We start from the raw sequence: 24,385 nt of genomic DNA, 5'->3' as shown, positions 1-24,385 counted from the left end.
TAATCTAGAGCCCAGACCCTTCCAGGCCACGCAGAGCAGTGTGTTGGCGCCCCCGTGTGGCCACAGGGCTCAGGACAGGAGACGTGGCTCTCTCCTATTCAGCCAGGACCCTCCAGGGTCTCTGGCGGCTCCCGGAACCGGAATACGGCTTTAAACACAAGAGGGGGCCTTCATCCTCTGTCAGTCTGGCGAGTATGAGGTGTTTCACAAATTCCACACTGACACACGTTTCCTTCCCACTGAGTCACCGTGGACTCTGCCTCAAAGCACAGTGCCTCCAGGCCATAACCACTGGTTCCCAGGTCCCAGGTGGACCCCACAATAAAAACGATGCCCTCAGTCTCCTGAGATGGGACCTAGACCTCCCGAGTCCTTATCGCTTGGTTGTTCCTGCTGCTGCCTTGAGCTGGAGGACCTCTGCACCTGGGAATCAGTCCAGTGCGTTTCAGGACAGGGGATGGGATCCCGGAGTGGAAAGAGCTCCCAGTGAGCTAGGTTCAGGAAGGAGCCGATGCTCCAGGGGGAGTGAGCGTAGGGCAGAAATAAGGACATCAAGGAGTTGAAGGTTACAAGGAAGAGAGAGGAAGGAGCCAGGGAGGAGCATGACCTGAGAAAGGCTGGTCTAGGGGACACCTGCAGGTTTTGTTTGGAGAGGGTTTCTGGGTGCTGGGCCATAGAGAGTGAAGGGCAGGTGCTGGGCTGTCCCTGTGGGGACCAACTCTGGCATTAAATTCCCAGGGTTTCCAGGGTCCCACTTCCTGCGCTAGGACCTCACTGCCATGTCTGAGCCCAGCCTCAAGGAATGGCTTGTCATGTTCTTCAGTTATCCCTCCCTCCCCTAGACAACCAGAGCTTCCATGCCAGGTCAAGGGGTGCCTGGGGATCAAGTGCTCAGCACGCTGTGGGGGCCAGACACCACCATGGGCTTCAGGGACCTCAGCAATGAGACCCAGATGACCAAAAATACCCACTTCTTAGTGGCAGTCCCTACACCCTCCACAGCTCACTTCCAGAGGACTCTGGGATGAGTCCACCTCCTTCCTCTCTGGTGACCCAAGCACCCAGATCCCTCAGACTGGACCCCTCAGGCCCTGCTCCCTGCTACCCCCACCCCCTGAACTTGGGAGCTCGGCAACCCCAGCCCCAAGTCTCAGTTCTACCCTGATGACTGATCCAGGACTTCAAGTGCCATAGACTGAATGTTTGTATCCCCAGAAATTCTTGTGTTGAAACCAAATCCCCAGTGTATTTGGAAGTAGGGCATTTGGGAGGTCAGGTCACCAGGGTGGAGCCCTCATAAATGGTATAAGTGTCCTTATAAAAGAGAGGCTCCGGAGAGCTCCCTTTCCCCTTCCACATGAAAGATCACAGTGAGAAGACAGCCATCTGTGAATCAGGAAGAGGGCCCTCATTTGACACCAAATCTGCTGACACCTTGATCTTGGACTTCTCATCCTCTATGATATTCCGTTACAGCAGCCTGAGCAGACACGGGGCTCACAAGCCAAGGAAGGGTTCCCCAGAGCCCCCACGTGGCAGCTGAACCAGGCTGCAATTTGGACAGCAGCCACCCCTGACCCCGCAATCTAGACGGACCCCCCTTCCCTGGCCCAAGAGAGGTCAGAGGAAGTTGATGGTGGGTAAGATACAGACACAGCCTGTCTGCTGTGCTTATGTGGCAAGACCAAGGGTTCGGGGTGGCACTGAGAGAGGAGAGGCTCAGGAAACCAAGACCAACTGGTGGGTAACAAACACACATCACAGGAGACCCTTATGCGCTGAGTTGTGGCCTCGGAATCCATATGTTGAAGCCCTAACCCCCTCCATGTGATTGTGTTTTTTAAATGAGGTACAGTTGATGTACAATAAAAGTTCCAGGTGTTCAACATGATTCATAACTTTAAAGGTTATATTCCATGTATAGTTATTGTAATATACTGGCTGTATTCCCCATGTTGTACAATACATTCTTGTATTTTATTTGATACGTAGTAGTTTGTACCTCTTAATCCCCACCCTTGTCTGGCCCCTATTCCCGTCTCTCTCCCCACTGGTGACCTCTAGTTAATTCTCTATATCTGTGAGTCCGTTTCTTTTCTTTCTTTCTCGCTTGTATTTTAGGCCACACTTCGACCTGGGCCACAGCAGTGAAAGTGCCAAGTCCTAACCACTGGACTGTCAGGAAAATCCCTGTTTCTTTTTTGTTATATTCACTAGTTTCTTTTACATTCCACATATAAATAATATCATACAGTATTATTTTTCCTTCTCTGTGACTTATTTCACTTAACATAATACCCTTCAAGTCAATCCATGTCGTTGCAAATGACTAATTTTCATTCTTTTTAATGGCTGAGTAGTATTCCATTGTATATGTGTATCACATCTTCTTTATCCATTCATCTGTTGATGGACACTTAAGTTGTTTCTATACCTTGGCAATTATAAATAATGATGCTTATGAGTATTGGGGTGCATGCATCTTTTCCAATTAGTTTTCTTTTTTTGAATATGTATCCATGAGTGGAATTATTGGGTCACATAGTAGTTCTACTTTTAGTTTTTTGAGAAGCATCCACACTGTTTTCCACAAAGGCTGCACCAATTTACATCCCCACTAACAGTTTACAGAATTTCCCTTTCTTCCACATCCTTGCCAATATTTATTTGTGTTCCTTTTGATGATAACCATTCTGATAGGTGTGGGGTGATATCTCATTGTGGTTTTAATTTGTATTCCTCTAATGATTAGTGATGTTGAGCATCTTTTTATGGCTGTCCGTATGTCTTTTTTGGGAAAATGTCTATTCAGGTATTCCACCCATTTTTTAATTGGGTTATTTGTGTTTTTTATGTTGAGTTGTATGAGCAGTTTATATATTTTGGATATTAACTTACTGGTCATTTTATTTGCAATATTTCTCCCATTCTATAGGTTGTCTTTTCATTTTGTTGGTGGTTTCTTTCCTATGCAAAAGCTTTTAATGTTAATTAGCTCCCCTTTATTTTTGCTTTTATTCCTTTGCCTTAGAAGACAGATCCAAAAAAAAATATTGCTACAGTTTCTGTCAAAGAGTATTAAACCTGTGCTTTTTCCTAGGACTTTTGTGGTTTCCCATCTTACATTTGTAGGCTTCCCAGGTGGCAGCAGTAGTAAAGAATCTGCCTGCGAACACAGGAGACACAAGAGATACGAGTTTGATCCCTGGGTCGGGAAGATCCTCTGGAGTAGAAAATGGCAACCCACTCCAGCATTCTTGCCTGGAGAATCCTACAGACAAAGAGCCTGGCAGGCTACCGTCCATGGGTCACAAGGAGTCAGACATGGCAGCGTAAACACTCAAGGTTAAATGAGGTCATAAGGGTGGGGCCCTAGTCTGGTAAAGCTTGCAGTTAGGAGAAGGAGACACCAACTTGTGCTCTCCTCCCTTCCACCCCCACTTTGTACAGAGGAGAAGCCATGTGAGGACATAGCGAAAAGACAGATAGTTACAAGCCAAAAAGAGAGCCCTCACCAGAATCCAAATTTCCTAGCACTTGGATCTTGGACTTCTAGTCTCCAGAACTGTGAGAAAATAAATTTCTGTCACTTAAGCCACCCAGCCTGGGGTATTTAGTTATGGCAGGCTGAGCAGACTAAGACAACCTCCAAAACCAAACACCAGCAAACTCCCCTCTTCCAAGCCTCAGACCCAGCTTTAAGGAATCTTGTCACAGCATTCATCCCTTCACAAATAGTGAGTGCCTCTGTGCCAGGCTTTGTTCTAGGACTGATGGCTATTTAATCAAAATAGGCAAAACACTTGCTTTCCTGATGCTTACAGGTTGTTGATTCAAGAAGACGGGAATTAGCCCTCAGCTGTAGACAGGGGATGGAGAGGTCAATTGTAAAAGAGCATGTGGGGCGGTGCTGTTGAGGTCCTCTTTGGGAAAAGATATCTTCACAGTATGTTAGAAAATGATAGGGGATACAGAGAAAAAATAATACAAAGTCAACAGTCAATGCAAGGTGATGGGAGAGGTGGTGCTTTAAAAGAGGGTGGTCAGGGTGGGCCTCATGGAAGTGACAGCTAAGCAGACTTGAAGCAGGTGAGGAACCGAGTCGTGCAGATATGTGAAGGAAGAGCGTTGCTGGATCACCCTCTGCATACCCAGGACTGCCCCAGGTGGGCAGTAAAACTGCAGTGGGATTGGAGGTGGGCGCCCTTGTGAACAGACTTCTTACAGAAAGGTGTGGGGTCCTGGGTCTCTCTTTCCTGCTCTGGCCTTTGAAAGTCCTGGGGCGGGGGAGGGAGAAGGCACTGCTTGTGGAGGAAGACTGGGGGTGGGGCAGGACGTGAGGTGGGACTCCCCCTCCCTCTCTCTGCCTCAAGCAGAAATCCAAATCTCTCTTTGGATCCACCCCCCTCGCCGTCCACCCAGGGTCGTGGTCACCGACAAAGGGGGACCCTGAGGGCAATCACGCTCTGAGAGGCTGAACTGTCGGCAGAGTGCTGACCCGGCTGCAGGAAGGGACGGAAGTGACGAGGAACTCAGGACTCAGGGACCCGCCGTGGAGGGGTGACAAGACTTACAATACCTGGGCTGCCGTGGGGGTCCTCCTTGAAGAAGACCTGAGATACCTCTGGCTGGTGGAGCACCTGGGCCTGAAGGGGCCCCTCAGTGTGACGTGGGATGAGGTGTTGTCAGAGGATGGGTGAGGGTGGGGGTGAATCTCATCCAGACCCGGGCAAGGCTCTCTGCTGCTGTACCCAAGGGCCCTCCCTTCCCTCAATGGAGACGTTGGAAATGTCCTCAGTTGCCCTCTGGTCACTCACATTTCACCCTCATTTGAAAGCCCTTCCAGTTCTAACCTTTTTTTTTTTAATTGGAGTATAATCATTTTACAATGTCATGTTACTTTCTGTTGTACAATGAAGAGAATCAGCTATATATATTCATATATCCCCTCCCTCTTGGACCTCCCTCTCAGGGCCCCCCCCAACCCACCCCTTTGGGTCATCACAGAGCCCGGAGCTGAGCTTCCTGTGCTTTATAGTAGGTTCCCACTAGCTATCTGTTGTACACATAGTAGTGTATATATGTCGGTCCTGATCGCCCAGTGTGTCCCACCGTCTCCTTCCCTCCCTGGTCCACATGTCCATTCTCTATGAGTGATTCTTGCGGCACCTTCTCCCACATCCCCAGGACCTGACCTCTCTTCTTCTCTTCTGCCCTCCAGTGCTAAGAATGGCTCACTTCTCCCTGAGGAGCAGGTGCCAGGCAAGAGGCTGGGCTCTAGCTGAGGTTGGAGGAAGGAAAAGGCCAACGACTGGGAGAGAGGATGGGCACAGACAGAGCAGAAATCAAGGGGTTTGGGGAAGTGACCAAGAAAGGCGGCAGAAATCAAGGGGTTTGGGAAAGGCGATTCCATATCATTATTTTTCTCTCAGAGTCCGAGAGCCATCCTCCCCCCACCCCCCGCCCCCACCGCCAGGCCCTGCCCGGCCCAGAGACATGTAAATAGCGGCAGGAATGGAAGAAAAATGTAACTGATTCCCTCTGCCGTCCCACTCTACTTTTGTAAGTGGAACTTCTTAATGAAACTTGAAATTTTTCTTTCAGGGAAGTCTACAAATATCAGGAAATTAAATTATTAATGTTTCAGCCCTACAGGCTAAAAACAAAAAAACAAAACAGAAGCTTTAAGGAATGAAGGCATATGGAAAACTGGTCATTGTGTAGGGTAGTAAAGTTTGCACTAAATAAGCTCCAATGTGGCGCTGAAAGGACAGCCTCTCATTTGCCTATATGAGCTTGGGCAGCTCTTGGAAACTCTGTCCTCTTTAGAAAAGCGAAATGAGCACTCAATACCCAGATCTTGGCTAAAACACCCTCCAATAAAAGGAACCATGGGTCTTTAGAAAAATAGCTGATTGTAGGCTTAAAACAGAAAAAAATACAAGATGAGCCTGGAACGCCTTGTAATGCCAGAAAGGAAGGCAATTCCCCAATGTGGAGTATGTCAAAGGGACACAGAAGCCAACCTGAAAAAGCTCCCTATGAACAAAGCTGGAACAATTTCAGCAGCAAAATAACAATAATATTGGATTATAACCCAAAATAAAAAATATTGAGTTCAGGAACTTCCCTGGTGGTCCAGTGGCTAAAACTCCATGCTGCCAATGCAGAGGGTCAGAGTTTGATACCTGGTCAGGAAACTAGATCCCATATGCCACAGCTAAGAGTTTGCATGCCACAACTAAGACCTGGTACAGACAAATAAAATTTTTTAAAAAATATTCAAGTTCATATTGAAATACATAAATGACTGGAAAACATTTTAAAGGGAGAAAGAAAGGACACACTTTCCTTACAGAAGAATATCAAGTAATATATGAAGAGAATCCCGAGTCCAGGAGGTGGAGTTTAATTTCCCTCCCCTTGAGTGTGGACTAGGTGACTCATTTCCAAAGAATAGAATGTGCTGTGTGCTCAGTCGCTCAGTTGTGTCAGGTTCTTTGTGACCCTTTGGACTGTAGCCTGTCAGGCTCCTCTGTCCACAGGATTTCCCAGGTAAGAATACTGGAATGGGTTGCCATTTCCTTCTCCAGGGGATCTTCCCAACCTAGGGATCGAACCTGCATCTCCTGTGTCTCTTGCGTTGGCAGTCAGATTCCTTACCACTGAGCCATCTGGGAAGCCAAAAATAGAGAATGGAAAGGGAAAACCTACTACTGAGTGGAGAAACTTGGCAGATAAAGATCATGTTGATATCATGTACCCTTGATATGATGTGATAAGAAAGGCCTTTCACATCTACAGTGCTCTTCCCTAAAACCCATAAACCCAATTTAATCATGAGAAAATATTAGACAAACCCAACCTGAGTGATATTCTCCAAACGTTCTGTCTGGTACTCTTCAAAATGTTCATGAAAACAGATAAAGAGTAAGAAACTCAACAAATCAGAGGAGACTAAGGAGGCATGACAACCTAATGCCTGGTACCCTGGACTGGGTCCTGAAACAGAAAAAGGACATTAGTGGAAAAACTGGTGAAATCCAAACAGTCTATAGCTTAGCTAATGGTATTGTACCAATTTTAACTTCTTAGTTTCTTGATCTCAACATAGTTTTGATAGATGTTAACATTAAGGAAAGCTGGGTGATATCATCCATATATGGAATCTAAAATATGACACAACTGAACCTATGAAAAAGAAATAGAATCAGGTGAGAGTGGTGGGAGAGGGTTGAATTAGGAGTTTGGAATTAGCAGATGCAAACTGGTGTATATAGAATGGATAAACAAGGTCCTACTGTATAGCACAGGAAACTATATTTAATATCTTATGATAAACTATAATAGAAAAGAATATGAAAATATATATATATATAGCTAGTCACTTTGCTGTATAGTAATTAATACAACATTGTAATTCAACTATACTTCCATAAAAAATAAAGTATACTGGCATTTTTTACAAATCAAAGGTTTGTGACAACCTTGTGTTAAGCAAGTCTATCAGCGCCATTTTTCCAACAGCATTATTTTTTAATTAAGGTATGCACATTGCTTTTTTAGACATAATGCTATTACACACTTAACAGACTACAGTATAAAGTATATATGGGCTTCCCCAGTGGCTCAGAGATAAAGAATCTGCCTGCCAATACAGGAAATGCAGGAGACACAGGTTCAGTCCCTGGGTGGGCAAGATCCCTTCGAGAAGAAAATGGCAACCCATTCCACTATTCTTGCCTGGGAAAAGTCCATGGACAGAGGACCCTGGTGAGGTGCAGTCCATGGGGTTACAACTTAGTGACTGAGCCCACACATGCACACATTGTATAAATATGACTTTTATATATTTAAATTGAGAAACCAAAAAATTCATGTGACTCACTTTATTGCAATATTCACTTTATTGCAGCGGTCTGCAAACCCATAATATTTCCGAGGAATGCCTGTATTGACAAACTGATTCTAAAACGCATATGGAGAGGCCAGAGAGCTGGAACAGTCAGCACACTATAGAACAGTCAGTGGACACTTGAAAACCCTACCTGAGTTCAAGACTTCCTATAAAGCTATGCTAATCAAGACAACGTGGTATTGGTGAAAAAAAAAAACAAGTAGGTCAGTGGACAGGACAGAGAACCCAGGAATAGAATACATAAATGGTGCTGGAACAACTGGACATTCACATGCCAAAAAAAGTGAAATGAGAAAGTTTTCTTGAAAAGTTACCATGAAGGTCACCTGTGACGGGAACAAAAAGTGCCTCTCAGTAAACTTCTCACATTAAAGCAGTGGGTGAACTTAAATATACCTAAGTACCCATCTCCCCAGGTTTCACATAAAGGGTACGTGACTCACATCAGTCCCCCCAAGCCTGCCCATCCACTGGGCAGGATGCTATAGTAAAGGTGGAATCAGCAGAGCAGCCCCTCGACCTTGTGCCAGACACCTCCCATAATCCTCTGCTTGTCCCTGGCAGAAGACAGGCCCCTCCTGCAGAGGCCAAGCCAGACCTCTCATTTGATTAAAACTATGAGACATAAATAAAACTGCACCACATAAAGAAAAAGACTATTAGCCCCTCAGGAATAACAAAAATATATATATACAGTAACATAAGTCTAGGTTTACATTTATCTATTTTCATCCCTTCGTTTCCGTGACTATGAGATCCACAGCTCATCCAATAGATCTGAACTGATCCAAGTATCAGTCTTTTCTTTAGCTCTCACAGACAAAGCCAAATCCAGATTCTACTATAATTCATGGCTTAGGACTGCCTACTGCAAATCACTGGATGTTAGTCCATTTTGGAGTTCATAACCTTAAATAGAAATTCAGGTGATTGAAATGGCTAATCTTCAGGTAGGATACTTTGTTACTAGTGCATCATCTAGACTGTCTTCCAGAAGTTTCTCAATTAATAGCTGCTAATCTTGCTTTTAATTTATAAATGTGCTTAGTTTCACTTCAATGTTACTTGTGACTTGTCTAAACTTGTACTAGTTTCCCTTATTTGTAACAACAGTAGTTTGGGCCTTTTATGTCTCAACAATTAAGACTTTAAGCTGTGCACACATTGCAGTTCAAAAATGAGCCCCCACATATAACCCAATCACTGAGAGAGAAGAGGGAAGGCTTCTCTCCTCCAAAATCGTACAGGAACTCTCCATTCTTTTTCCACAAAAAAATGGGTACCTGCCAACTAATGGGGAACCCAGAGATCTCTGACTTCATCTAAAGTTGCTTCAATCCAAGTTCAAGAACCACTGACCTCCAGGAAGGTCTCCCTCTCTGCTCCTCTGACCCCCACGCTATGGCAGAGGCCATCTTCCCTCCAAATTCAGTGTGATGTCCCAGAGAGAAACTGCAGCTGTCCACTGTCCAGCAACCTTGCTTTCTGGGGCATGTTTTTCTGAGGACCTATTTTTTCCTAGAAGATCAAAGTTGGAACCATCCACTCTGTGAGCCAGGGGTATGGCTGTGCCCTCTAGCCACAACAGGACATTTCAGGACACACTGCAGGAAGTCTAGTATACAAGCCTCAGTGAGTGGACAAGGCTTTTGTTCTAGTGCGGATTCGATGGGAGTGCTCACCAGTTCAACCAAGCTTGAAACCTGTACCCGCATACGGTGCTGACCTAACAGACGAGGCAAGCCCCAACAATGTACAATGCACAACAGGGACAAGAGAAAGGTCACCGGCAAGAAGAGGAAAGGGAAATAAAGTGAAAATACTTGAGCCAGGTCAAGGGTGTGAGCTTTCAAGTCTGGCAGACCTAGGCTTTTCCAACAGGCTGTGGAGCCTTGAGCACATCCGGCCCAGAGCAGGTCCCAGCCCATACTTGCTGAATGAGTGCGTGCTGAATGAAGTTCTGAGCATTTCCTCATCTGCCAAGCAGTAACATAATTCATTCTCCCTTGCAGAACTGAGAGGAATGAGTAAGAAACACAGTGCTAACAATTACTGACAGAAGACAGGGTAGGCTGGGGACCAGAGTTCTAAAGCAAATTTTGCCTGGCAGGAACAATTTCACACTAGGGAACCTGAGTTCCTGGACTCTGGGGCCAGGTTGGGAGGCGGGTGGGTGCAACAGAGCAGGGCAGGGGCAGGGCCAGGCACTGAAGCGAGGCCACAGCCCGGAGGGAGCCAGTTCCTGGTGGCTGTGAGGTGGCTCAGACAGCTCCCTGCCTCACCCGCCATGGTCCTCCCTCTAGCCTGGCTCTCCCGATGCTGCCGTCACCTCCTCCTGCCATCCTGGGCCCCCACGCTTCAGGGCTCCTGGAGGTGCTGTTCCCAGGGTCCCAGGAGGAGCACAGAAGAGACAAGCTCCACACACAGTGGGAAGATGTCACCTTCCAGGGTAAGTGGCACCAAGGAAGGTGGAGGGCATGAGGGCAAATTTGTACCAGGGGGCAGAGAATCCCCTCCATGTCACCACAGGTCAGCGGAAAGCAGACCTGGTGGCTCAGATGATAAAGAATCCACCTGCAGTGCAGGAGACCTGGGTTCAATGGCTGGGTTGGGAAGATCCTGGGTTGGGAGGGCATGGCAACCCACTCCAGTATTCTTGCCTGGATAATCCCCATGGATTATCCAGAGGAGCCTGGAGGGCTACAGTTCATGGGGTTGCAGAGTCCTAGATGACTGAGCGACTAAGCACAGCACAGCACATGCCCCCACCCCCCACGCTTGTGGCCTAGTCCCAACCCTCAGTTCCCTAAAGCACCCTCCCTGCCCCCACCGCACTCGCGACCCCAAGACACCCTCTATCTGCACCCTACCCTCCTTGCAGTTCACAGAATCCTTGAACAGAGTAACTTCCCCTCATCTAACAGTTAATCATTTCTCAGGAGGGTTGGGACAGCCCTTCCCAAATGCACCTTAAAGTCCAGTTACAGCCCCTGGGCCGTGATCTCTAACTACCACCCCCCCACACCCCATTCCAGGACTATGCCCAAGAGAGGAAACTGCTTTGGCTCTGCAGTAAGATGACCTCAAATTAATGGGGCTGAGGTAGAATTCCTCCCTTCCAGTGAGCCTCAGCCCTCAGTCCTGGCTGATGACCTCTCCCTAATGCCCTGCCCCCACCCCCCCAGGAGCCCCAGCCCCGCCCCACAGCTGAGCTGGCCCAGGCGGAGGAGCTGCTGGAGCAGCAGCTGGAGCTGTACCAGGCCCTGGTGGAAGGGCAAGAGGGGGCCTGGGAAGCCCAGGCCCTGGTGCTCAAGACACAGAAGCTAAAGGAACAGATGCGGAGACACAGAGAGCCTGGGAGAAGTCGCCTAAGCTTTCCACCAGTGGCCCCTTCACCCTCCAGCCCTGAAAACTGCACGTCACCCTCCCCAGCCCTTGGATCAGCAACATCCCAGGCTCTCCCAGGCCCTAAGAAAACAGAAGAAACTGCCACAAAAGAGCCAGAAGTTGGATAGTCATGAGAAGTCATGGCCTCTGCAGTCTTTACACTCACATCCCAGTTCAACACCTCCCACTGACCTCAGCTCACAGCAGGGCACACAGTGCCCACAGGAATTTACTCTGGATTATGTCCCAGAACAACCTCACCCCAAATCCAATAAAGGGATGGAACGCTTATAGACACCACAGACACATGAGTTTTTTAGTTTTGTTAAAAAAAAAAAAAAAATTCCGCCAAATCGGGGAAATGGGCTTTAGGAGTGGTGGTGATGCCAGAGGGAAGTCATGGGGTGGGGGACTGGGGCTGTCCGGGGTTGGTAGCAGTAGTGTCTCCTTCACCCCCACGCCTGGTACGGTCTCCTGAAGAGGAACTGTCACATTCCAGAATGGGTGGGTGAGTCCTCTACCGTGTCTGTTCAACTGAAGAGAAAATACAGCAGTTAGACTAGAACGTGGGAAAAAGTATTTTAAAAAAATCAAAGTAGGCACAAACAACCCTCTCCCAACACATCCAGATGTTTGTGTGGTGTGTGGGTCAGAGTATAGGTCTGGGGGTACAGAAAGAGAAATAATTTGATGAAAAAAGACCCCCATACACAGGTCAACTAAACATCCCAACAGAGCATCAAGGTGAGGGCAGCAGAAATATGGATGATGAACTTGTCAAGTGGCCACCATGCACCAGGGGTTTTAAGAAAAAACCCACTAAGCAACGAAGAGCATCTAAAGGACTGGGGGAAGCAGCTTCATGAGATCATTACTCACTGTAGGAGGAGATGTCTATCTCATCAGGCAGCTCACTTATATTGACTTCAAAGCGATCCTGCACATCATTGAGGATCTTGGCATCATTCTCATCTGACACAAATGTGATAGCCAAGCCCTTGGTGCCAAACCGGCCTGCTCTGGCCACCTGGAAGGAGACACGTGATAGGACGGGCAGGCCCCACAGAAGGAAGACACACAAAAGGAGGGATGAAATGCAAGATAAAGAAACTGAAGGGGTGGGAAAGGACACTGGGATATCTTCCAGGTGTGGGGCTTACCCGATGCAGGTAGGTGTCTGAATCCTCAGGCATGTCGTAGTTAAAGGCGATGTTCACCCGCTCGATGTCCATGCCTCGGCCAAACAGGTTGGTAGCCACGAGAATCCGTCGTTGAAAATCTTTAAACTGCTGATACCGAGAAAGCCTTTATGAGAAAGGAAAGCAAAAAAAAAGTGTTGAGATTCTCTTCTCTCAAGGGTACCTTTTGCTCGCAAGGACACAAAACATCTTGCCCATCTCTGACTCACCTCTCCTCCTGGGGCATCCCGCGGTGGATGGCAATGGCTGGGAAGTTCTGCTCCACCAGGAGCTGAGCCAGGGCAATGCAACGCTGCACAGACTTCACAAATATCACCACCTGTGTGCGTGCGTGGTGTGTATGAGATTGGAGGGATGTGCGTCCATGTGGGTGCGAGAAAGATTACGTGCAGGAGTTCTCAGTAATTACACTCTTCTAAAAGAAATCTTTAGTCCCCATCACATACTTCCTCTTCTGCTCTAAATACTAAGTCTTTCCCCCTTGGCTCTGACTTTTCCTGAGCAGACAAACATGCTGCAGAGGATATGGAAAACAGTAACCAAAACTACCAGATACATTAGGAGACAAGAATGAAGCCACCACATGAGAACAGTAAAAATCTGAACTGAAGTCTGGAAAGATATGACCAATATTCCCAACTCACCAAAACATCAAACACAGTAAGAGCTTATAGAAAATGATTTTTAGTGCAGGCAAATCATATAACAGGTAAAGTGATGAAACACTTCTCCCTAGGTGAGCAGTGCAAAACACAAATTTAAGAACCTAACATGTCTAATTATTGTGGGACTCTCACCAACTTTATTAAGACTCAAGGATTTTATAATTTACTTTCTGTGTCAGGCATGGAACAGAAAAGCAGTTCCCATCATGCTCACGCTCAGTCCTTAAGTCTTTCTTTCATTTAAAATAATTTTTCCACCATTCTCTTTCACATGGCATACATGGCTTCCTCAAAAAGGTTTCTGCCAACAATTGGAGATGTACTCATTCTCCCTATTGGACCTTGGACAACTGACCTGGTTGAATTCAAGGACATCCAGAAGGTCAAAGAGCTTCCGGTTCTTCTCGTTGTCCTTCAGTTTCACGTAGTACTGCTGCAATCCATGCAGCGTCAGCTTCGTCTCATCATCCACGAAGATCTCCATTGGCTGGGGGGGAGGGGGAAGGGAAGGGGTGGGGAACGGGAGGAGGGCAGAGTGGGGGGGTTAAACCTGGGGGGGTGGAGGAAGTTGATCTCCAATACACCCCATGGGGGGATGGGGAGAAGAGAGAAGATTGAAAACCCAGCCCCACCCCCAAAAATACCCACATTTTAATGTGGTCTTTTGTACATTAGATTTGATTTCCTTCCTATCAGTTGAGTTTTAAAATTTCCCAACTGAAAATTGTTATGGGAAAGAACTCTGCAGGGAGGAAAGGGCAGAGTCCAACCATCCAATGGCGAGATGCCATTACCTCAAACAGAGGTGGTGGAGGAAAGAAACAAAGGGAAATGGTTCTCAAAGCGAGAACATGATGCAAACACCTGGGAAATCATGGCAACAGTGACTCGAGGTCAGAATAATTCCATCCGAGCTGGTTTAATATGGGGGAGAGGAGGGGAGAGCTCCATTCGAATATTCTCTCAACTAGGAGAATCATATCTCCATAAGGAAGGTAAATGTCTTCCCATATCTCCATTAGGAAGGTGGAAGATCAGAATGCTTCAATGGACTTAAGGTCAAAATGTCATGAAAAGAGAGGCAAAGATTACTCAAGATGAGTAGCAACTTGCCCTCAGACCACAAGGAAATAGTTTTAGATGAGACTGGTCTCTGAACGAAAAATCAAACCATCTACAGTGTTATGAGGAAGGTACAATGAGTGGTGCTAAGAAGCAAATTCAGAGCAGCAGAGTTACTCAGTCATCTTTAAAAACAAAACACACACACACACACAACCCTTGAAGGGAAGGTAGATAGCATTTACCAAAAAAAAAAAAGTGGTAACTGGCACAAGAGTCAACTCTAAAACCCAATTTCCCTTTGTGTGCTGTGCTTAGTCGTTCAGTTGTGTCCGACTCTTTGTAACACCATGGGCTGAAGTCCACTAAGCTCCTCTGTCCATGGGGATTCTCTAGGCAAGAATACTGGAGTGGGTAATTTTTCCCTTCTCCAGGGGAATCTTCCCAACCCAGGTCTCCCGCATTGCAGGTGGATTCTTTATCATCTGAGCCACCATGAAGCCATGGTTAACGTAAAACCCCAGGGTACAAGATTTGGGAAAAGGATAAGTGTGTTATAGGAGAAAACCAGAAGCCGAACTTCAGAATGCAGATTAGCAAAGGAAGAATTTCCAAAGAGAAGTTCCATGGCTTCCTTCCTATCTAAATTGAATCCCAAATATAGCTAAAGTAAGAGTTATGGTCCCACGGGAAGGAGCACAGCAGGGAGGGAGGGAAAGAACACACTCCACTGCTTACACAAAGGCCTGCCTAGCCCAGACCCTACCACCTGGTTACACCCAAGTGGAGCTCCTCACTTTACTTTTTCCATATCCCTCTGAATATTAAGAGAGTTAAAAAGAAGAAAAAAAAAATCTACCACCCCACTCAAAACACCCCTCCCCACCAACACAAATGGAAAGAAACAGGGAGCACGGCACGCCTTGGGTTCAGGAAAAAAACCGGGAACGGAAAAAGAGGCTGGTTTGGTCCTCAGCTTCCTGGTCAGGTTCCCCGCGGCCTCCGCTGCCGCCATCCACCGCCGGGTGCGTCCGCATTCCCCCGCCGCGCCACGGTGCTTCTCTGCTGCCAGCTCACATCAACCGAGGTTCCGACGGGTGCGAGGAGGTACGGGTAGGAAGGAGTATGGACTCGGGGATTGAGGTGCCAAAGGCCCCCACCCCTGGAGGTGGGGAGGGAGCAGATTCATGTGTGCTGTTTGCTCTTCTTTTGGACATGCCCTGCCATCTGTCTGTCCCTCTCTTGCTCTCCTGCCACCGGGAGGTTGTGAGTTTGGGGAGCAGAAGGCTCCAGCTGTATGCTCGATGCCACCTTGAGGGTGCGTGGCTGTAGGGGGTATGTAGAAGACGATGGGTGGGTGGTAGGGCAGAAAATCCTGCCCTCCCCCAAAAGGGAGAAGAGGTTCAAAAATGCTGTGATGAAAAAAAAAAAAGTCGAACACTACCCGCTCTCACATTAACCCGACCAAGTCTTCCGGAGTTTCCCTGGCGCCGCGCAGACCCTAACACTAACTGTCTCTGCCTCTGTGTGTCTCTTCAAGGAGTCATCACTTTCAAATGGGCACGTGCCCCCTTCTTGGCGCTTGAAGGACAAGGGAGTCTGGAGGAAGAGGGCGCGGAGGGGGAGAAGGCAGCGGGCGGGGAGTGGAGGGAGAGAAGGTAGAAGGGTATTTACGTCTTGCATGAACTTGCGGCAGACTGGACGAATCTCTTTGCTCAAGGTAGCACTGAACATCATGACCTGCTTCTCATGGGGGGTCATGCGAAAAATTTCCTGGACATCCCGACGCATGTCTACAGGAGAAAGAAAAAAAAATTATAGTAATAAAGAAACATATATCATAAATGAAGATCAGAGACAGGTAAGGACTGCTGGAAATGGGTGAGCCGAGAGTTGCGGGTCAGGGTTAAGATTTGCCTCGGGTCTCTCTCTACTCTATTATCTCCAACCGCCATGTAATCATGTCCAAGGTTATAACACAGCGGGAAGAACAGTGACTATGGACCAGGTTCCAGCCGTGTATTTTAACCACACAAGAAATTAAATGAAACCCCAAAGCCCACAACTAGAAAATGGGGATAAAGCCCACTGCAGAGGCTCACAAAGATTAAGTCCTTACAAAGCCCTTCTCCCTACTTCTCTCTCCCCAAGCTCCAACTGTCTACCAATATCGCGCACCTATTACATTCCAGCTGTCAGAGTCCATTCCACGCTTCCTCTGGATCACACTGTCCTATCCAGTCAGGCAAATATGACATCTCTACTTGGAGCCCACTTTATAGCTCGCCATCTAGAATAGCCAAAGATCATTTGGAATGACTTATCCCTGGGTATATGTCCGTCCCTAGTCTCATTCACCGAATTTGAGTTCTCATAAAACATCTTCCTTTCTTCACAGCACTTGGCACACTGGAACACCACACCACACAGACTCCCACACACACTCTCCACATTCATTCCAGAACTTAAGTCAAACATTTATTCAGCTATAAATCTGATGATACACGCTGAGTTGAGGATGCCAAACAAGCAGACTGTCTCCTTTTCCAGCTCCATTTTCTTCCCTATGACACCCACTATAGAGATTTATAAAGGACACAATGGTGGTGTGACTAACATCCAAGATCAGCTAAGTCCCTCCTCTCAAAGATAAACATCTAACACAAAAAGGAAGAACACGATACCCTTCTCCTTGATCACCAAGGAAGGTTAACAAGCCTAACAGAGACTGACCAGGGAAGCCAGAGCCATCAGTCATGGGTGATAGATTAAGAGTCGTCCTGGCACTAAAGTGCTCCAGTATCAAATAAGCATCATTTGGCTCCAAAAGGCAACTTCCCAGATCACTAGACCAGCCCCAGCCTGACTGGGACAACTCACCGAGTTGTTCAAGCATCTTATCGCATTCATCCAAGATAAAGTGTTTTATGTGTTTGAGGTTGAGGCTCTTATTTCGAGCCAGGGCTAGGATGCGGCCAGGGGTCCCCACGACGATATGCGGGCAGTTCTTCTTCAGCACCTCTTCATCCTTCTTGATAGACAGACCACCAAAAAACACTGCGACCTGCCAACCCAGAAGAGAACAATATTTCACAAGGAAAGGTCGGGTCAACCTTCCCAAGGTTCACATCCTTTCAATTTGCTCTAAACCAATCCTCAGAACATTTCAGAGCTAAATGGAACATGAGATCACCTAATCTGAAAGTATCGTATCCCCCAAACATTGAATCTAAGAAACTAAAGTGACCTGTTCTAAAGTACATGGCTGATCATGGCTCTGAGGACTAGTATTTAGTTCTGACTTAATCTAACAATTTTCCTTCTCCACTCCAAAGCCAGGCTTCACTGTAAAAATGAGGATGGCAAGAAATTAACAGTGTCAAGTACCAAAAAAATGCTCACGGGTATCAAGTGTTCCTAACTGACCCTAGATTTTTTAATTCCTTTGAATAAATCCTATTTAGGCTACACATGTTACTCCACTTTAAAACCACTAGGGAAATAGCTGTTGAGCCTTTAATACAGCATCAGAAACTGCTTTTTTAGTTTCAAAAGGGGGAGACCAATCAAGGGATCAGACCGTCATAGCCCTAAGTCTAGGGTAAATCTAAAACCATTAATTGTGGGACAAGTGGTTTGCAACAAAACAGGAGATACACAGCATCATCTATGAAAAACTCTTGCCAAAAATCTTTAACTTGAATCAGTTAAGCTTTCAAACATAACTTTCAGTTTAGGGACTTCCCTGGCGGTCTAGTGGTTATTGCACTTTCAATGCAGGGGGCATGGGTTTGACCCCTAGTGGGGGAACTCAGATCCCACACGCTAGGTGGCACAGCAGAAAGAAAAAAGAAAAAAAAAAAAAATTCAGTTTACAGGAAACACTGGGAGTAAAAAACAAGTTAAAACACCACCACAGACAGGAGAGTAACCAGACAAATCCAGAGGTAGGACATTCTGCAGAACTAGCCCAATCTCTTTTATCAAATCACTGAAGCATAATATTGAGCAAAAGGACAAAAAGACTCTCTCATCAAATTTATATTTGATCTTGACACCAAAAACATCCTCTTTTGAGTCCACAAGGTGATGAATTAGACCTACAGCGGTGGAACTACATCCTAGCTTTCTACTGAGCACAACAAATGTTTTCATAGTCATAACAATGGAAACTGTTTTGTTTTCAACCTATAAACAAGACTACTTGCTAAAACGACAGAAAGTAAATGCTAACAAAACTGACAATGTAAGAACACAAATATGCTTGACACATACACATGGAGCTTTGACTATATTTAGAAAATTAAATAGCTTCCCCAAGTTCTGGGAAAAAGAACAGTGTAGACAAGCTAAACAGTCTTACATGAAAGGTCAAAATGGCTTTTAAGACAAATTGAGAAAATAGTGCCTAATACTTGGTTTCACAAAACATCAGAAGTAAAAAAAAGTTAACAAGTGGTACTCTGTGAAGTATGATTAGACAGGAGAACACAAATTCATCATAAGATCTTTTGGATTAACTACCATTTTACCAAGCCCAAGTACTACTATTTTAAACAAATTACTTTTAATTTAGGGCTACTACTCAAATATTCCTAGTTCTAAATATAATAATTAAGGAGGAAATTGTTAATCTGAACAAAACTATATTTTTTCACCCAAAGAGAATAAAAAATTATATACATTAAGCACATACATATGCTTCTCAAACTCCAATTACCTGAGAATCTTGTTAGAATGCATGTTCATACTGGATAGGTCTGGGGTGGAACCCATGTTATCTACATTTCCAACCACTCCCAAGTGACACTGAAACCACAGGTCTGGGAACCACACCCTGAATATCACAGCTACACAATGCACACCCATACTGACACAGTGTAGATACACACTGACACAGTGTATACACACACCAATACAATGGATTAAAAAGCAAAACAATGGGGAGGGAGGTGGGAGGGGGGTTCAGGATGGGGAACACGTGTACAGCCATGACAGATTCAAGTCAATGGTTGGCAAAACCAATACAATGTTGTAAAGTAAAATAAATAATTTTTTTAAAAAAGCAAAACAAGTTTCTCCTTAATCAGAATATAGCAGGCACCTCTAAAAGTATAATTCACATCCAAACGTAAATCTCTTACACACCTAAGTTGCAGGAACTTACTATGTCCTACACGTTTATTTGTGTACAGGTATTTAATACCTGTGTGACGTGAAGACTACTGATCTAGCAAGTCCCCAATGCCTCCAACTCCCCACACCCTCATTCCCCCAAGTCTCTTACCCTGGCTTACCTTGACGCTGGGCATGTATTTGGAGAAGCGCTCATACTCCTTGCTGATCTGAAAAGCCAACTCCCGAGTGTGACACATCACCAGTACAGACACCTGGGGTGGGGGGACAGTAGATGGAGACACAGACAGTATACCCCTTCACCAGGGATGTCACAAAAGCATACCCAGCAGATCACAAGTGGCTACAATTCCGGATCTAAATCATTAACCCCATGATTACTACAGAATATTCCCCAGGGCTCTCAGTCAAAAATGATAAAGGTCATCTTAGCATTAAGAACTCACAGCTCTGAAAGCATCATGTAGCTGAGACAACACCCTTCCTGAACACTACTAGCCAAGATGCCTTGCCCAGCACTCTCCCCAAGTGTACCTGTCCAGTAACTGGCTCCAACTGTTGCAGTGTAGCCAGCACAAACACCGCTGTCTTTCCCATGCCTGACTTGGCCTGGCATAGGACATCCATTCCCAGGATGGCCTGAGGGATGCACTCATGCTGGACTAGAAGTAAGGAAGAAAAGATAAATTAGACTAATTAGACTCCAATATCCAGAGAACTCCACCACATTTTTGCACCAGGCCAAACCCATTTCTCACCACTCAATTCTTAATTCTTGTCAATTTCCATACCCCTTTCTCTCTGCTCCATCAAAGTGAAAGTGAAAGTGAAGTTGCTCAGTCGTGTCTGACTCTCTGCAACCCCATGGACTGTAGCCTACCACGCTCCTCCGTCCTCGGGATTTTCCAGGCAAGAGTACTGGAGTGGGTTGCCATTTCCTTCTCCAGAGGATCTTCCTGACCGAGGGATCAAACCCAGGTCTCCCGAACTGTAGGCAGACGTTTTACCGACTGAGCCACCAGGGAAGTCCCTCGATCAAAGTGATTCCCAAATCAAGACCTTCCCAGTTCCTTCTAGTATTAGCCTCTTCTAACTCCAGGGCCCAAAGTCCTGTATCAACCAATTGGTCATCTTAGGTGCTCCTCTGTCCCAATGTTCCTTAATCTGTAACAATCCAATGACTTTTGAGTGCCTGTCACAGGCTACTTCTCCTATTCAGACTGTCATGCTTTGGATGACACAACTCTGCAACCTTGGGCAAAATGAAGAACTTGGTGAAAGTGAAGTTGCTCAGTCATGTCCAACTCTTTGTGACCCCATGGACTGTAGACTGCCAAGCTCCTCCGTCAGCAGGATTGTGCAGGCAAGAGTACTGGAGTGGGTTGCCATTTCCTTCTCCAGGGGATTTTCCCGATTCAGGGATTGAACCCAGGTCTCCCAAATAGCAGGCAGACGCTTTACCGTCTGAGCCACCAGGGAAGAACTTGGTACTTGACCCAAAAGCCTATCTTTAGACCAGCCATAAAGGTTTGCAGAGACCAGAGTTGACTTGGTCCAAGGGTCCAACCAGCTCCTCTTTGGAAATTTTAAATTAAAAGACAAAATTTAGAACAAGCAGACAAGGAGAAGAGACACTCTCAAGTTGTTTTGAAATCACTAGCACTTACATACTATCATGAATAAAGACTAACCTATATCAACATCTTCTACTGCTGAAATAGGTTCTGGTACTTATTTCCTGATCTATTCAATATATAAATCTGTAAGGGACCATAGCTATTATCTATTTTCTTGTATCCTTAAAGCACCTATGAGTACTCTATGCCCAACAGGAAATTTACCTTCTGAAGGATGCTCAAAGCCACAGTCAACAATGGCCCGGAGCAACTCTGGCTTGAGCAGGAAGTCACGAAAGCCAGAGCTGTGGATGGAGACATAGGAGCCCTTGACATCCTTCTTGGCAGGGGCCTCAGCCCCATCTCCCCCAGCTGCGGTCTCCACCTCATCATCTTCATAATCCAAGAGCTCATTGTCCACATCGTTCTCCGCCATAACTGAGCCGGCAGGCGAAGGGGAAGGGTCTCCAGATGGGTTAACGCAGAATAAAGGAAGACAAGAGGAGCGGGGGGCGGTGGGCTTGAGGAACAGAAGAGGAAAAGAAACACACTAGTTTCTGACAGAAGAGCTGGGGGGGAAGAAAACAGGGAGGAGACATCAGTCATGAGCAGAGCCTTCACCATCTACCCTGTCCATCCCCACACTCTTCTTTCCCTAAACTATGACACATGTACCTGGAAACAAAAGTAACAAAGAAAAAAAAAAGTAACAAAAAAACACAAGACAAAGAAACAAAAGGCAAACATAACACACGGAATGGGAAAAATGTGTTCCCCAGGGGTGGTGATTAGGACATAGGTTCCCAAAAAGAGGATTGGAGAAGGGGAAACCAGAAAGCTAGAAAGGCAAGGCCAGCTTCTAAATTCCTGCTCCGGGACAGCAGTAAGGAAAAAAAAATTAAAAACACATAAAAAACAGACTACTACTAACAACTTACAAGACTGGAGAATGTTAAGTGACAAAATGAAAAATTCTCAATTAAAGACCTTGTGCTTTCCCTATAATCTCAAGGTGTGGACAGCAGCCATCAGTCAAGGGTGATAGATTTACGGTCGTCATTGCGCAAAGCGCTCACTTTTCAAAATGGAAACATCATGTGGCTGCCATCCATCTCTCCCAACACTCCAGTCTCCCACTCCTCAGACACTTCATACTTGCGCGTAAAAAATCCTTTGGTGATGGTGGCGGAGGAGGGTGGGGGCTAGAGAATGGCTCGGCCAGGAGAAAAAACCCACTCCTCCATCAGTCACATCACCATTGCGTTACTCCTCAGGTATGACTCGTTTCCGAAAAACACACAATGACACCACCCGTAAACATTTAGGAAATGGTCCAAATAACGGTGGGCAAATCGAGGTGAGAAATGTCCAGGTAGGCCTAGAAGCCGGCTCCTCTTCGTATTCCCGCCGCGGACCCAGGACCCAGAAATAAGCGGGAAAGTGAGAAGACCCCGCCCTCCGCAAATACCCAGGACCAGAGGACGCCTAGCGCCGCCTCTCAATGTCACTGGGGCCTCGAGGAATCGAGGGGCCCACCGAAGGAGCGAGAAGCAAAGAAAACACAATGGCGCCGGGGCCACCATCTTGGATTGGGCCCCCCTAGCTTCCCTCCCTCCCTCCCCCCGCAAAGTTTCTTCATCTCGAAAAAGATGCAAGCGATGGAACTAACGACCCAATCAGACTCCAGCAATCAGACCATGGCCTGTACAAAGGCTATCAGGAGCTCGTGCGGCAGGATGGCCTCAGAGAAACGCAGATGGAGGCGGATGGTGCCGAAGGCCAAAGCTTACCTGAGCAAGGCAAAGACGTATGGCGGCAGCAACAGCGACGAAGAAGGGAATCTGCCTTCACTTCCGGTTCCCGGTTTTCCCTCCACCCCGGCCTCCCGCCTTCGTTGATGCGAACGCGCAGGCGCAAAGAACCGGAAGCCGGGCCTTCCACAGTTGTGTAGTTCTGCGCGCTCCAGGGTTGCCTTTAGAAAATGCCTGCGTGAAAAAAAAATTTTTTAAGCCACTTCTTACTCCTTCGCTACTACCAGAAACACATCAAGGAAACTATAATCCTTCCCATTGTTATATTTTTTCCGCTTGTCCAGTTCTTTGCCGCGCCTCTCTCTTCATTTAGATTCTTGCCACTCAGGTCTTCTCTCTAGGCACCCCTCCGCGGGCGCAGGAGGACCCAAGGTGGCGGGACTTCGAGTTCCCACGGGGTCCTTGGCCCGGTTGTCAAGGTGACCTGGGGGCGCTGGCCCTGGAGTTAGGGAACGGCCAGCGCCAGGTGTGGGTAGTGAGTAGTTCTGACGGATCCTACCCCCTACCTTTTCCCCAGTCTTGGAGCCGGTGGGCGGCATTTACCCAAAGTAATAGTTGGCTGATGTATCTGATGTCCTAAGGGCCGTGGGCTTGGGCTGTAAGTCAGGAAGGTGTTCTGAAGCCACTGAGTGCAGGACTGGGGGTCTAGATTCTGCCCCAAGGGTTAACGATAAATACTAGGTTATGAGGGTTACATGCTGTTGGGTTAGTCGCTAAGTCGTGTCAGACTCTTGCGACGACATGGACTGTAGCCCACCAGGCTTCTCTGTCGATGGGATTCTCCAGGCAAGACTACTGGAGTGGATTGCCATGCCCTCTTCCAGGGGATCTTCTCCACCCTGGGGTTGAACTCAGGTCTCCTGCATTGCAGGCTGATTCTTTACCTACTGAGCCACCAGGGAAACCTGAGTGTTATATAATATTTTATAGGTGTTGTTATTTCAACCAAAATGAGCTTAACCCTTTACCCAATAACCCCTCCCTTGGTTCATCCTGGATATTCTTCCTGAATGAAACATTTGATATCTCTCGCCTCGCTTTTATATGCTACAGAAGTCAGATGTGACTTAACAAAACTGATGACAAACGTTTACCTATTATCACAATCATTTAACACCAAGGTGTACCATTATTCTCATTCTATATCAAGCAAAGAGATTAAAAGAAATAAATCAACATGTCCAAAGTAATACAGCTAACAAGGTGACAGAGCCAGAACGTAGACACCTCTTTATTCTCTACTGTATCCCATCTCCCTGATTAAAGAGTGCTTAGTAAATACACTACAGATAACCTCATTGGTTCAAGGCTCGTTTTCTGTGGCCAAAAGAAATAACAGTGATTCAAGGTAGATGTTACAGAAGGGCAGTTTTTCCAACACACAATATCTTTTTTTCAATAGCATTTATCAACTGCCAGTCCTGCGTCAAGTGCTATCCTAAGATCTGGGTACATAGCAACGAACAGCCCTATCATCACGGAGTTCACTTAACAGGGGAGACATGTCAAGTACGGATAAACACTATGAAGGAAAACAAAGCAATTTTCAGTTCAGTTCAGTCAGTCAGTCGTGTCCGACTCTGCAACCCCC

At 46.5% G+C, this 24,385-nt stretch overlaps 2 protein-coding genes and 2 non-coding genes across 7 annotated transcripts; 1 reads left to right on the top strand and 3 right to left on the bottom strand.

Moving 5' to 3' along the window:
• The first annotated feature begins 10,183 nt into the window (after window positions 1-10,183).
• On the top strand, window positions 10,184-11,598 carry MCCD1 (mitochondrial coiled-coil domain 1). The gene is made up of 2 exons (XM_043449855.1): window positions 10,184-10,367; window positions 11,104-11,598. The coding sequence occupies exons 1-2, from the start codon at window positions 10,206-10,208 to the stop codon at window positions 11,431-11,433; spliced, it is 492 nt and encodes a 163-aa protein (XP_043305790.1). The 5' UTR covers window positions 10,184-10,205; the 3' UTR covers window positions 11,434-11,598.
• A 15-nt stretch (window positions 11,599-11,613) lies between these two features.
• DDX39B (DExD-box helicase 39B) lies at window positions 11,614-22,925 on the bottom strand. 4 transcript variants are annotated; one of them, XM_043449851.1, is made up of 11 exons: window positions 22,774-22,925; window positions 21,209-21,552; window positions 19,902-20,029; window positions 19,529-19,621; window positions 17,112-17,295; window positions 15,906-16,024; window positions 13,525-13,656; window positions 12,714-12,823; window positions 12,466-12,610; window positions 12,185-12,332; window positions 11,614-11,839 (listed from the first exon to the last, which is right to left on the bottom strand). In XM_043449851.1, the coding sequence occupies exons 2-11, from the start codon at window positions 21,417-21,419 to the stop codon at window positions 11,823-11,825; spliced, it is 1,287 nt and encodes a 428-aa protein (XP_043305786.1). In that variant the 5' UTR covers window positions 21,420-21,552; window positions 22,774-22,925; the 3' UTR covers window positions 11,614-11,822. The 4 variants fall into 4 exon arrangements, with proteins under 4 accessions (XP_043305786.1, XP_043305789.1, XP_043305788.1 ...); XM_043449854.1 differs by lacking the exon at window positions 22,774-22,925 and adding an exon at window positions 22,653-22,671; XM_043449853.1 differs by lacking the exon at window positions 22,774-22,925 and adding an exon at window positions 22,060-22,589.
• LOC122430206 lies at window positions 16,977-17,053 on the bottom strand. Its single transcript, XR_006266285.1, has one exon. It is a non-coding gene; the product is annotated as a small nucleolar RNA SNORD83 (small nucleolar RNA).
• LOC122430205 lies at window positions 22,007-22,085 on the bottom strand. Its single transcript, XR_006266284.1, has one exon. It is a non-coding gene; the product is annotated as a small nucleolar RNA SNORD83 (small nucleolar RNA).
• Window positions 22,926-24,385: the final 1,460 nt, after the last annotated feature.

This window comes from Cervus canadensis, chromosome 28 (genome assembly GCF_019320065.1).
Source record: "Cervus canadensis isolate Bull #8, Minnesota chromosome 28, ASM1932006v1, whole genome shotgun sequence".
Taxonomy (NCBI): domain Eukaryota; kingdom Metazoa; phylum Chordata; class Mammalia; order Artiodactyla; family Cervidae; genus Cervus; species Cervus canadensis.
This window is presented reverse-complemented; position numbering and strand designations above follow the sequence as displayed.

What these genes read in the sequence shown, in the direction of transcription:
- MCCD1 (XM_043449855.1), top strand. Translation starts at nt 10,206, where the DNA reads ATGGTCCTCCCTCTAGCCTGGCTCTCCCGATGCTGCCGTCACCTCCTC. An exon ending in GGAAGATGTCACCTTCCAGG is followed by an intron (nt 10,368 to 11,103) that starts GTAAGTGGCACC and finishes CCACCCCCCCAG; the next exon opens with GAGCCCCAGCCCCGCCCCAC.
- DDX39B (XM_043449851.1), bottom strand. Translation starts at nt 21,419, where the DNA reads ATGGCGGAGAACGATGTGGACAATGAGCTCTTGGATTATGAAGATGAT. An exon ending in TGGAGCCAGTTACTGGACAG is followed by an intron (nt 19,622 to 19,901) that starts GTACACTTGGGG and finishes CCCCCACCCCAG; the next exon opens with GTGTCTGTACTGGTGATGTG. An exon ending in CAGACACCTACCTGCATCGG is followed by an intron (nt 12,333 to 12,465) that starts GTAAGCCCCACA and finishes GTCTCCTTCCAG; the next exon opens with GTGGCCAGAGCAGGCCGGTT.